A 14,214-nucleotide genomic window follows, 5' to 3' on the forward strand; every position below is an offset into this window, starting at 1 on the left:
TGTTGCTGGAATTCATTAGATTATTGGGGGGGGTCGGAAGCCGCATTTTGACAATCAGCCTCCCAACCCACAGATCTGATGCGGGCGGTGTGCTCAGCGCTCTTTGAGGGAAGGACTGCTCTCCCAGAGAATCAGATCATGTGCTTTGAGCCGGCTCACTGCTTGCTTTTGGCATTGACACTGTTGTGAAGTTTTCATGGGCCTTTTTTTTTTTCCTGCCGCTCCTTTGATTCCTGCCTGGTCAGCCGTGGCCACTGTCTGGTGTTTACAAACCCCGGCTTCGTACAGGGAGTGTAAATGTGCCCACAGTTTTGGAGCCATGAATTCCACTTCCCTTGTGGCATCACCCCATGCAATAATGACGTGCTTAGCCCAGGCCTTGAAGAGGGACTGTGGGAATAAAGATAAAGACGTCCCGGCCTCTCTGAGGTCCTCCTGAGCAGTCCCGTCAGATAAAAATCTGATTTGCTACTCAGTTCTGGAAATAGAACACATTAAAAAAAAAAAGATTGATTTATTTATTTTCGAGAGAGAGAGAGTGAGCAGGCAGAGGAGAAGGGCAGGGGTGGGGGAGAGGGAGAGAGAGAATCTCAAGCAGACTCCCCGCTGAGCGTGGAGCCTGATGCAGGGCTCGATCTCCAGACCCTGAGAACATGACCTGAGCTGAAACCAAGAGTAGGACGCTTAACTGACTGAGCCACCCAGGCGCCCTGGAAATAGAACACATTTTTCACGGCGGGAGAAAAACCAGCCTCACCTGAGGCCACATCACCTCTGATGGGGAGTTTTGGGAAATCGAGGCTGGAGAACCACCTCCAACAGAGGACTCTATTTTCAGAACCTTTGATAAGGTTCAAGGGCTGCTGGTGGTGGACGGCGAATGCCGTTCTTCGAAGAAAAAGCTCTTTCTTCCACACGCCGCACTTCCTGGCGTCGGGGTGCATCTGCGCCTGTTGCTACAACTCTTGGCTCCCAGTCTGCTTCTGTCTGAAAAAACATCCATGTAATGACATGAATCAACAGGCCGGAGAGGAAGAGGCCCCTGGGCCCCATGGAGGAGTTGGCTTGGGTCCCTGTGGGGTCGGTTGCATCATGGCAACTTGCTCGAGTGTTGTCCCGAGTTGGCCAGGCTCCTCGCAAAGAGCCGGAGGTCATTTAATTAATTAGGGGCTTTGGCTGCAGGCTGGCCTCCTGGGTGGCATTGCCGCGGTCATGGCCGTGCACAGCCTTTCTTGTGTGACTGGTGTGGAGCTGTGTCCTGCCCTGAACTCTGACCGTCAACCAGACGCGAGCAGGGACCCCTCCACTGGCCTCCAACCTCATTTGGCAGCTCACCTCCGCTGCAAGTGGCCTCCGGGCCCCTCGGTGAGCAAAGATCCCCAAGCTGCCTCTGACTCTGTGCCCCGCAGCTCCCGTGGAACGTGGCCGGGGGTGAGATCACACCTTGTGAATGGCAGGGAAGCTGCCAGCTCCCGTTGCCGGGATTAGAATGCAGACTTGTTCCTACTAAGTGACGCTAATGCTGTGTTTCTGGCTGCATTTCTTCGCTGCTACTCAGACCCCAAATGCTGCTTCCTCGTACCTCACATCTGACCCTATAAAACTTCACCTGCTTGGAGGGGGTCCCATCACAGGGAGTTTTGGAGACTCTTTAAGATCCATGGAGAGATTCTGTCACTTACCCTGTTGCCGTCCATGCCAGCTTCACCCAGAGCCGCTAGAATCAGCAGCCTCTGTGGAAGTCTTAGCTCTTTCACAATCTGTATGAGTTTGGGCAATATTTGTCTTTTCTGTATCTCAGTTTCCTCCCCTGTAAAATGGGGTTGCAGTTAGGATTAAATGAGATAAGCTCACTGATGTGTAGTTGACGCTTAAGAAATGCTCGTTATGTTAAGAATCTTGCCACTGATTTTTTTTTTTAGGATTTTTTAAAAAATTTTTTTTATTTTAATAAACATATAATGTATTTTTATCCCCAGGGGTACAGGTCTGTGAATCGTCAGGTTTACACATTTCACAGCACTCATCATAGCCCATACCCTCCCCAATGTCCATTTCCCCACCACCCTCTCACATCCCCCCTCCCCCCCGCAACCCTCAGTCTGTTTCTTGAGATTGAGTCTTTTATGGTTTGTCTCCCTCCCAATCCCATCTGATTTTTAAAAGGTGGCTATGTCCCGGCCAGAGACAGAGCACTATGATCCCGCCCCTCAGACCGGCTTCACTGTTGTCACAGGAAACTTGCTAGGAATGCAGAATCCCAGGCCCCCTGTTAGACCTTTGGACTCAAAATCTGCATTTTAGGGGCACCTGGGTGGCTCAGTGGGTTAAAGCCTCTGCCTTCGGCTCAGGTCATGATCCCAGGGTTCTGGGATCGAGCCCCACATCAGGCTCTCTGCTCAGCAAGGAGCCTGCTTCCTCCTCTCTCTCTGCCTGCCTCACTGCCTACTTGCAATCTCTAGCTGTCAAATAAATGGATAAAATCTTAAAAAAAAAAAAATCTGCATTTTAACAAGGTGTCCATGACCCCTGTGTGAGAGTCACGGTTCTAGGAGGCTCCCCGAAGGCTGAGAGATGGCAGTGACTGAGCATCCGTGGGAGGGGCTCTGGAGGGAAGAGGACAGTGATGCTTTTGCTTAGAGGCTGTCAAACACACAGCCTGTCCAGAGCTACCCCCAGGCCCCAGAGCAGGTCAGGAGGACCGCTGGCTGCCCCATTCTCTGCGGGCAGGCAGGTAGGCAGAATTTTAACCTGCTCTGGCCTCAGTACAAATGTGGGGAAGGGGAGGATGTGTGTGGGGCATGGTGGGGGGGAGGCCTATAAGATGATTTGCTGGGGTCATCACTCCTGAAATGCGGTCCAGGACCCCATATCTTCCAGGCCTCATCTATCGTCACCACCATTCAGTAAACACCTACTGTGTGCTACTTTACTTACATCATTCCCACTCCTTATAACAGTCCCAAGAGGGGGTGGGGTGGAGGTGGGGGTTAGGAGAGGGTGGGGGGCGCTGCTTCCTAGCCCCCTTTTGCAGATGAGAACAGATCTGTGATGCTCCGGCTTCCCTGAGGTCAGCTAGCCACTGCCTCCCAGATCCCTGCCCAGCCACCAAGCCCTTAACATTCCTGGCAGCCACTGTGGCAAAGGACGCCCGGCAGGGTGCAGAACAGGTGATTCTTCTAAAAAGGAAAAAGTGCCCTGTAGGGAAGAGGAGGCAGGGCCTGCTCCCTTTCAGGAGGGCTGAGGGCTGGCTGGGCTGAGAGCACCGCTTAAAGAGGCAGTGCAGAATTCACAGGTCCCCCGCCAGACCTGCTGCTGCATACGGTTTAGACATTAAACTCTAGGGTGGCCTTATTTAAAGGCAGACCATTTTATAAGGCGCGCGGTGCTGTCTAGACTTGGGAACATTTATGAATGCGGCTGTACTGCACGTGAGTTCCCGTTGCTTTGCAGGCAGGGTGACATCTCTTTGGCTCCTGCGGCAACAAATTGGATTTTTTTTTTTTTTTTTTGGAAGGTGTATGATTTCAGACATTTGGTAATCTCTTCCTCCTGGGCCCTTCTTTCCTTACCTCTATCTTTCTTTGTCGACGTGGGTGAGGACTGAGGAAAACTGAAGAGGACATTTTCTCCAGAATGCCCACACCTCTCTGTGTCTGTTTGGTGGCCTTTGGCCATGAGGAAAATTACGTAATTATTTGTGCAATTTTTTGCCACCACCCCTCCTCCTCCTCCCAACCTTGAGGGCTGGGACGGAATCTAGTTGGTTCTCTTCTGGGTCGTGCCAGCGCTGTGCTCGGTACCTGGTTGGTGTTCCAAAGAAAGAAGTGAACAAGCAGCCCAAATCCAGAGATGCTGAAGGGGGTATCTTGAGACAGACTTTTGATTCGAGTGGGAATCTCTTATTCCCCTCTTCACTTAATCCTCACAGGAGTACCTCCTTGATGGATGAGGAAACTGGAGCACCGAAAGGTTAGGCAACCTGCCCGAGGTCACACAGCGGCTAGTGGGCTAGTGAGTGGTTTCAGCCAGGACTCAAAGCCGTGCCCCTGTGCCCCTGACTGTTAGGCAACCCTGCTTTCCTGCGTGCTGGCTCCGTTTTTCCCTCAAACTCATGAAGCAGGCGCTACCTTACGTTATAGTAGCTACATTTATAGATCTCTGTCTCCTTTTATAAAGGACTTTTTAAAAATATGACAACTGTTCTTAGCTTTCTGGGTCCTCCAGAAACAGGCCATAAGCTGGATTGGGTCGCAGGCTGAATATACAGCAAACAGAGAAGCCAGAGAATTTCATGTGGTATGACAGGCCCCCAAGAAGATAAAGTGGGGGACGGTGTGGCAAGAGGGGTCAGGGAGGTCCGCATAAGGCATCCTGGAGCTGGCGCCTGAGCGAGGATATGGAGATCTGGGGTGTGAAGGGCTGGGCTGCTGCTCTTACCGGTGGTGTTACAGTGTCCGAGGTTTGCCACTGACTGGCTCTGCAGCCTTGGGGGTGTCAGGTCCCTGCTCCTGGGAGTCGAGCTGAGGGTCTCGCCCTGGCCTTGACAGTTACATGGCTCTAAGTGATTTCTAGCATTTGTCTCCGACTGACTTCCTCCAACCCTTTGAAAGAGGGGGCAGAATGAGCCCTCTTTTACATTGTCAATAGAAGATTCATTGCAGGAAGAGGGAAGCTTTTGTGGCGGGGCAACGACCATGGTTATTAACATTTATGGAGCCCTTTTAGTTCCTCAGCGCCGAGTGGGGTTTTATTAGAATGTGAACACTTTCCTTTTCATACTGGGCTGGAAGCATCCCCCTGGCAAACGTGCCCCTGCTCCACTGTTGGGGGGAGCCCACTGACAAGTGGGCTTCTTTTCTTACCCACCCTGTCACCAGCCTCCCCTGACCCTGGAAGGGGAAAGAATTTATGCCTATTGTTATTTGACAATAGGGCCTCCTGGAGGCCAAGTTCAGCCTGCTGCATAATCCAAGGGGTGGTTTCTCCCCTAGCCCGGCTTTAGTTCCTGGAGGAATGCAGGAGTCGATCCAACAGCCACCCACATCCTCCAAGGCCTGTGTGTGTTCACTGTCTGCTTCCTTCGAGAGCAAGCTCCCAGGATCACAGTCCCAGCTCAGACAAAATAAAGCCCGCCAGTCATATCTTTACATTCCACTTCAGCACAGGGAGGCTTTTCTTGCTGCATACAGAATGGGGTTCCGGGAGGGGCTGGGGTGGCTTTGAGCCCGGCACCCTGGTGAAAAGGGCCTTGAAGCTGGAAGCTCATTCATCTCTGGGCAGCCTCCTTTTATGCAGCTTCGAGAGGCTGAGGGAGAACGGTGCTGGCCCCTGGGTTTACAGCCCAGAGTCCCGTGTTTCCGCTCTGCTTTGTCCATTCCTCGATTCCCCTTGCAGTAGGATGCCAGAGAAAAACTAAGCAGTTTCCCAGGGTGCCTGTCTCAGGGGTGGTGTCTGATTAGGGTGGTCCTTCCTTTTTTGCTCCGGTTCCACTATCACTTCGGCCATCTGGGCTCTCATAACCTAATGACAGACATCACCCCAGCTTCCCCCTCCCCTCCCTCCTCCCTCGTCCTCCCCTTTCTGTCTACCTAACACCTGCCCACCTGCTCACACTAAGGCTTTTCTCAGGCCTACCTTGTGCCAACCCAGAGTTACACACTGGAGATCAATGTGTGAATTAGATCCCCAATTAAATCCCTGTAGAGCCAAGTGACGATGTGAATACTGATTTCAGTACAGCTGGGGAGGGTTCTGCAGAGGAGACGTATGGGGACCTGCCCATCCATTCCCCCCATTTGTTGGGAGGTCAGCAAGCAGCAAAAACAATAATAATAATGATGATGATGATAATAGCTAGCCAGTTCTTACTGAATTTTAGATGGACCGACTGTATTTTAGAAATGTTTCCACATATTGTGCTTGGCAGTGACCTGGTCTAAGCCAGAAGATGCTAACGATCACAGATGGGAGTGCGTTCCCTGGGAGGCTGATAGGAACCTGTCTTAACCCAGGTGTGACGGTGGCCTGGTGGTAACAAGGAGCACTTCATGGCTTTGTGGTCTGGGGGATGGGCTAAGAGCCTTTCGTCTAGGAGAGGGTGGTCCAGGTGGGAGCTGACATCACAGGAGGACCACTTTGGAGGGGACTAAGCGGGCTTTTGGACCTGGGCACACACTGATTGGCAGGCTTCCTTGTTATCCATGGACACCTTCCCCCTCCAGAGTACTTTTTGCCTCCCTTAGAGCCCAGGGTGGATGAAATTACGAAGCAACTTGTTTATGAGCGAAGATGAATCCATTGGCAAACCCGTTCTTCCTTATTAGATTCTCATTGTCATTTAATGCTTTTTTGTGTATGTGTTTCTTTTGAGTAAATGCTCTGTGCATTGGCCCAGGCAGCTCTTTGCAGTTCAGCTTTGCAGACACTGGCATGGGAATCAGCTGGGGCTGGGCAGGGAGTCTGTGTCCCTCCTTTTGTTTTATCCTGGTTTTTCTACAGCAGAGACTTTTGGTCTCGTCATGTGTATCAAAGGTCCTTGGGCAAGAGGAAGGGTGAAGGAAGGATTTGGCCGCTGAGCAATTGCACAAACACAGTGTAGGCTGGAGTCTTAAAACTGAACGTTTGAGCAGAACTGGCCTCGAGAAGCCCCATGCAGGAAAGCTCTTGTTAGCCCGTGCTGTGGCAGCTGCCTGGTGGAGCAGAGTGACACTGATTTCACCCACCCATGTTTAATCATCGATACCCTGTAAACCGAGCTCTCCCTTTTCCTTTTTTTCAAAGGATCAGGATTCCTAGAGTAAATGGATCTGGCCACGTGAAGCAGCCTGTGCTTTATGGAAACAAAAACAAAAACATAAACCCCCCTCAAAAACCAAAAAAACCAACCCAGCATCCCAAACCCTTGGCTGTTGAAACCCGATGTTTTCTGTTGTTGGGAGAAGGGTGTTTTTGCTATAAAAGAAAGATGTGACGGGGGTATTTCGAAGCTTTGTTTTGGTTATTGTCGGTTCTGCCAACAAGTAACATCTGTATTTATTTTCCAAACTCCCCCAATGGCTGATTTGCATCTGTTTAGTTCTCTGGGTAACATTTCATTTCCTGACTTTATAGGTTGCTATAAAATCCATTCGTAAGGACAAAATTAAGGATGAACAAGACATGGTTCACATCAGACGAGAGATTGAGATCATGTCATCCCTCAACCATCCTCATATCATCAGTATTTATGAAGGTCAGTGATTTTTTTTTTTTTTCACCCGCGTATCAGTTACCATTTTTCATACCATGGGGCCTGCCAAGATTTTTAGGTAATTGCCCTTCTGGGCAGGAGCCAAGTATTTTTCCTCATGATGCGAAAATAGCTGGGTGTTATCTCTCATTTGGTTACCTTGCATGCAACCAGACATACGTAACACAGCTCACTTTGGTCATAAAATAGCTCTGGCTGGTGCCTTCTTCTGCGTTCTTGCCAGTTCTTGGCGGTTGCTAAGCAACCCGCCTTATTAAAAGCCGGTATTCGAGACAGCCACTGTTTCTGAAAAACGGCAGTTTGCTGTTGACCAGGGTCACGGTGGAGCCATTGTCAATGTCGTTCCCCAACGCAGATGCCCCAGCGGTGGAGTCATGAGTTACTCCAAGTGGAGGCTCTTTGAGTTGGGAATTATCTTTGAGCAGGTCCAGAAGTACCAAGAAAGAAGAGGGATCTCTTGGTGGGGCAGATGCTTCTCCGCTGGAATCCGAGTTGTAGTCAGTGTTTGTAGGAGAGGGGGGCCGGGAGGAAGTTACAAAAGCTCTCGTGCTTCAACTCGTTACTCCTTCCTGGGAAGAAATAACGAGTATAAACTTCCTCTAGCCTCTCTCTCTCTCTTTTTAAATATCTGTAAAAAAAATTACTCAAGCAATGTGTGTTTGTTGCAGAAATGATTGAGATACACAAGCGGAAACTTCAAAATAATTTCAGTTCTAACCTCTGCTGCGCCTTTTCCTATGTCAATAAATATTCCCTGTCAGGACATTTTAAAAGGTTTTAGAGTCTTCCACTTATGGACGTACCATAATTTATTGGATCTAATTCCTTTTCTTAAACATTTAAGTTGTTTCAAATTTCTGGTGATTATAAGGAGGGCTTTTGTGACCCTCCTTGTAATCATTTTTATATTCACTTCTGATAATTATTATTTTTGTCTTGCAAAAATTTTCTAGGCTTGGACTTACTGAGTCAGAGTGTTTCTCCAGAATATTTTTTAATATATGGTTGAGTCAGAAAATGAACCTATTTTTAACTTGGTCTCATCATAGTATTTTTAATTATGGTCTGATCATAATATGTTACACAGTAATGGCTAAGAGGAAACCAGATGGTAACCTACAAGTTTTTCTGTTATCTATCTCAAGTTTTCCTTCTGGTTCCCTGCCGTTTTTGGCCATTTTTCCCCCTGTTGCTTCTATTTTTGATCCTCATCTAGAAGTAAATGTTGGTGACAGTTTTTGTCTTGATTTCTCTAAAGCTCATTTTTGGAGCCCTTGGGGAGAGGGTGCATAAGGGAAATTTTCATTCACTCAATCATGTATTCATTCCACAAACATCTCTTGTGGGGATTCTCAAAGTGCAGTCTCTGAACTGGTAACATCCATATAAATTGAGATTGATAGAAATGCAGATTCCAGGGCCTCACTGAAGACCTGCTGAATCAGCATCTCCAGGGTAAGGCCTGGCCGTCTGTGTTTTAACAAGTGTGGGGACCACTGGTCTACCAAGTGACCGTGTCTGGTTAAGCATCGTGTTCAATGTGGTTAGAAACTGAAAGAGACAACAGGCTGTGGACCTGTGTGTCATATAAGGCATGACAGAAGACTGTTCTATAGATAGGCAAGCAATGTATTCTTGGACCATGGAGTCCTGGAGCTTAGGAGTTTTCGTGGCTGGGCCTTGAAGGAGTTATTTTGAGGAAGAATTGGAGAAAGCAGAATTCCTGGTTGAGAAAACAAATCCAAATATGCCTGCAAATGAGGGGAACGTCTAGAGGTTAGAAGTGAGTGGAGATACACAGTGCAGGAGGAGAGTGAGTTTTATAAATTTCCAAGTGGTTTTGCTCCCTGTGGCCTGGTTACTGTGGGCACCTGAAGGCACTTGTGAAGGATGACCTCTACAGTGTAGACCAGTGTGGGTCACATGTGCTGTGAGCAGTGCTGTGTTTGGGATTTCTTGGCATAGAGAAGGATTGTTGCTTAAAACTTTAAAGATAGGTACCACGTAATTTAAAGTTCTTAGGGTTACTGACTAGAAATAATGTCCATCGAGGCCTCAGGTAGGAGGTTAGGCCTCATTCATAAAACCCTATCAACAGGTTTTTGGGGAATCAGAAAAGAGCTTGAATTCTCACATCAGGCTCTTGGGTTTTAGTCCCAAATCCTTCATTGTGGCCTTGACATAAGACTTTGGGGAAGTTGGGGCTTCTCTTAGGGCCTCAATAACCACACCTGTAAGATGGGGATAACAGTTCTATCTCTTTCTTTGGGTTGTTCATAGGATTAAATTAGATGATACATGTTCTGGTAGTAAGCTCAGAAAAGATAGTTATTGTGAAGACAATTGGTTCACAATTGGTTCACAATAATTATTGTGAAGACAAGTGGTTCCTAACTTGGTCCTTTGGCAAGGGTCAGTGAGACTGCAGGGTGTTTGTAAGTCCTCTGGAATATCGTGTAATTGCCCTTCCAATATAGAAACCACTAGCGATAGATGGATATTTAGGTTAAAATTAATAAAATAAAATAATTAAAAATTCAGTTCTTCAGTCCCACTAGACACATTTCAAGGGCTCCATAGCCACATGTGGTTAGTGGCTATGGTATAGTATAGTATAGATACAAAATGTTTTCATCATTGCAGGATAGGACCATGTTGGTGTATAATGTTTTAGATGGTGAGCGTATGGGTTAATTTTTTCTGAGGAGAGGGTGCATAGCTTTCATCAGATTACCAGAGAGATCCTTGACCTCAGAGAGGTTAAAAAAAAAAAAAATCTCTTCTTCCATCAAGTATTTTGTGACCTGCAGAGTACCATACAAATAAAATGCATTTTTTTAAAGATTTTTTATTTCTTCATTTAACAGAGAGAGAGATCACAAGTAGGCAGAGAGGCAGGCAGAGAGAGAGGGGGAAGCAGACTCCCTGCTGTGCAGAGAGCCCGATGTGGGGCTTGATCCCAGGACCCTGAGATCATGACCCGAGCCGAAGGCAGAGGCTTAACCCACTGAGCCACCCAGGCGCCCTAAAATGCATTGTTTTTATGTAGAGAACTCCCAGGGATGTGGGTTTTTTTTCCTTTCAATTTCTTAGAAATCTCTGGTTTCTGTTCTCTTCTCTTTCCCTTCTCCCACGCAAGTTCTGTTTCTCCCACATCCACTAAATAACTGTGGAGGAGGGCAGCTCCCCTCCCTTCCCCAGAGGTTTGGAACAGCGGATCACCAAGGCGAGGTTCCAGTTCCTACACCACTAAATGTGACCCCACAGTATCCAGGCGCTTCTGACTTTATCTGCTTTGCTGTCCAGGACCCCGGGACCTGGCCCTGAGAGTAAAATTAGACCTCCTGAGTTCATCCGTGGATTTCTGTATAGTTTACAAAGCTCCCCCACCTCGAGCCTCATTTGATCCCTATGACACACCTGTGGGAGGGGAGGGCCAGGTGTCCCATTTTGCAGTTCTGGAGATCGAGGCTCTGTAATGTTAAGACCCACCGGGTGTATTAGTTTGCCAGGGCTGCCACAACAGAACGCCACGTATTGGGTAGGTTCACAACAGAAATGTGCTGTTTCTCAGTTCTGGAGACTAGAAGTCCGAGATCCAGGTGTCAGTGTAGCTTTCTTCCAAGCCTCTTGCCTTGGCTTATAGATTGCTGTCTTCTCCTCACGACTTCATATGCTGTCCCCTCTGTGCCTGTGTCCAAATCTCCCCTTTTTAGAAGGACACCCGTCACACTGGATTACGTACGGCCCACACTGATATCCTCATTTAACCTTTATCTTTTTTTTTTTTTAAGATTTTTATTTATTTATTTATTTGTCAGAGAGAGTGAGAGAGAGTGAGAGCAAGCACAGGCAGACAGAGTGGCAGGCAGAGACACAGAGAGAAGCAGGCTCCCCGCCGAGCAAGGAGCCCAAGGTGGGACTTGATCCCAGGACGCTGGGATCATGACCTGAGCCGAAGGCAGCCGCCTAACCAACTGAGCCACCCAGGTGTCCCTAACCTTTATCTTTTTAAAGGCCGTGTCTCCGACTAGGGTCTCATTCTGAGGTACCAGGCTTTGGAACTCCCACCTATGAATCTGGACGACCCCATTCAGTTCATGACACCGGGTACCATGGCTAGCTGGTGGCCCAGGCACATAGGCTTCCTGACCTCATTTATTTTTTCCTCCACGGGACTTCAGCCCTATGTTTCTGATCCTGTGGCGTTCTTGTTCTGCTGGCTGGGCAGCCCACCTGTGCGCCCCAGGCATCCCCCTCAGGCTGGCCTTTTCTCTCCTTCTTCACCCAGAGGTGTGGGAGGGGCAGTGTGGTGGCAGCGATGGTGAGGACCAGACCGAGTCTGTGGTCTCTGGACCAATCGCAGTGGGAAAAGGAACCTTCTCCCTGGAAGCTGATTGGTTGTGTGACCGGCCAATCAGGAGCCTTCGCTGGATGTGGCAAGGCACAGATTTTGCTGAATGAAAAATCAGTGCCCAGGCGTCTAACTGGCTGTTTGTATATCAGCCAAGTGAATGGAACTGTGGAAGAACCTTACGAGTTCTTCAGCCGGCACGTCTGTGATTTAAAATACACGCATGCACAGCAGTAACAGCAGCAAAAAGCAGCCCCATGGCAAAGCAAGGATGCGTCTGACCCCGTGTGTTTAGGAACTTTGGGTTTTCCTGGGCAGGAACGCACCATCTTGGACTGTACTATCCAGTGATACTGAAATACTAGTTCCAGAGAAAAGGCAATTCATTCATTAAAAAAAAAAAAATACAGATTGAGTGCTTATTACATGCAGGACCTTGTTCTAGGCACTGGTGCTAGGGTGAACGGACAAACTCTGGTCTCATGGGGCGGACATTCCATGAGTAGGCACGTAAACAGTGAAGTGGCTACTGAGCCGAGGCCTTAATGGAGCAGGCAGTGAGCCCCCCGAAACCCTGGGCATTCCAGGCAAGAGGATCGGCAAATGCAAACAATGCTCAGAGGAGGGAAGGAGCTTATGTGGGCAAAAGTGACAGAGTCTGTGAGGCTGAGGGAGAGAGTGAGTAGGAGGGTGGTGGAGAGAGGAGGTCAGGGAGGGCCAGGTTTTGACCAGATTGGCTAAGGAGAGCCATGGGTTTTGTACCAGAAATCGGGCAAAGCGACAGATTTTGAAGATGAAAATAGCTTTTATTTACACTTTAAAATAATACTAATAATAGCTAGAAGTTACAAGTTTTACCCTGTGCTAGGATGTGTGCTAGGATATATTATCTCAGTTAATCCTTATGTCCATGAAATGCAGACTGTTAACATCCCTATTCTATGGTAAGGAAATTTTGTCTGAGAAGCCAAGTACGTTTTCCAAAGTCACACCAACTAAGAAGTAGGAGATCTGAGTGCTGAACCTAGTCACTCTGAAGTTGGTGCCCCTAAGGCAAGCCAGATCATTTGGTGGTCTGCAGTGACCCCTAACTGGGGGCAAGCATTATTCTGGACCCTGTGATACAGGGAATTCTTGGCGTTCACGGAGGTTGTTGTCCAAAATACGTGACGACATTAAATGCCAGCTTCGTGGGTATTTTAGAAAATATTTCGCCTACATCTCAGGAAGAAGCTTGGGGCCCAAATCCAGTCGACTCAAAGATCAGGTGTTTTCTAAACTGCAGTCCATTTAAATGTAAGTTATTTGAACATTGTTCACAAATCCCACAGGCTCACGAAATCTGCAACTTTACCGAGTTAATGCTGCTATTCACCAAATCTTAAAAATAATTCCTTTCAAATGTTTCTTTCTCGAACGAGACCCTGGGGTTACTCTCCTATTGACCTGTGGGTGAAGGTGATTAACCCTCAAATTTGTCGACTCCGTGTAAACACAAACCATAACTGGTTTCTAATGCTAAGTAAATAAAAGAGGATAGAAGTACACCTTCCAGTGTGTGATACTGAGGGTAATAATGTAAAGGAGAGAGAAAAGGAAGAAAAAAATCTCTGGCACCATCTCTGAGATGGACCCCTGTTTCCAGTCAAAGGAATTCCATTCTCTCAGCAGGGTGGGAATTGACAATATGGAAAGAACAGCTGAAAAGGAAGTGCCCGCCAGAGCTTTCAACTTGGCTCTCTAGGATGGAAGAGATAAAAACGGTTTTTGCCTGAGGTTCTGATTTCAGGACCTGAGTGTAAACATCAAAGGCACGTTGTCCTGCCCTGGCTTCCCCTTTGAAAGCCTAGGAGACCCAGTCTGCAAAATCTCGAGAATGAACTGTCTTGCCACACAACACTTTGGGGAAACTTAGCACCCCATCTGGTAACAGTCCCGCTGGGGAGGGGGGAGGGGAATGAAAAGGCACGGGAATGAGTGGGGGAGATTCTGCTGGTGCCTTCCCTTGTATACCCTTGGTTTTTGTTCCTGGAAATCTCTCTTCCTGGCCCTGCGAGATTACATAGCTTCATGGACCCTTTGCATTACGATATGCTAGAATGGGCCAACCCTTTCATGCTTTCATTGCATCCCCTGTCTTAGGGAAGGCTGATCCTGGCTTTCTGGAACGAAATGGGAATCCTGTTGGACATTGCCTCAGCTGTGATCTCCCACCTTTGGAAGAGTTTCTGAAACTTAAAAAAGCCAAATGAAACAAACAAACATACCTCCCTTGATAAGCCTGTGTGTCTTTTGAGCTTCAAACCTGTTGTCTAGGAGAAGACGTAAAGGAGTTTATATTCTAGAAAATTCTCTGAATTCCTGCCATAAAGACACTTTGGATGAGGGGTGTGTGTGTGTGCATGTGTGTTTTATCAGTGAAAAGGTCCTTCTGTCTTCCTAGAAGTATACTTTACAAATGCCTTTTTAAGCTACCTGTGCCTCCTGAGAATTTGACAGATTTTTCTGGAAGGGCATATGGTTCTTGCCTGGTGGTGAAAATCACTGCTCTAACAATCCAGGCAAAGATGCAGAGGAGAAACCAAGAGACGGGGTCTGTGTGAGAGCC

General features: G+C 47.9%; 1 protein-coding gene across 1 annotated transcript in view; it reads left to right on the forward strand.

The window, feature by feature from the left end:
* Positions 1 to 14,214, forward strand: part of NUAK1 (NUAK family kinase 1) — a gene marked incomplete at its 5' end in the record, with an annotated part of 70,497 nt that overhangs the window by 24,633 nt on the left and 31,650 nt on the right. The window contains one exon of the mRNA XM_080811020.1: positions 7,114 to 7,234. Coding sequence (XP_080667146.1) covers positions 7,114 to 7,234 — 121 coding nt within the window. The remainder of the gene's footprint in view (positions 1 to 7,113; positions 7,235 to 14,214) is intronic.

This window comes from Martes martes (assembly GCF_963455335.1).
Source record: "Martes martes genome assembly, chromosome: 8".
Classification (NCBI taxonomy): domain Eukaryota; kingdom Metazoa; phylum Chordata; class Mammalia; order Carnivora; family Mustelidae; genus Martes; species Martes martes.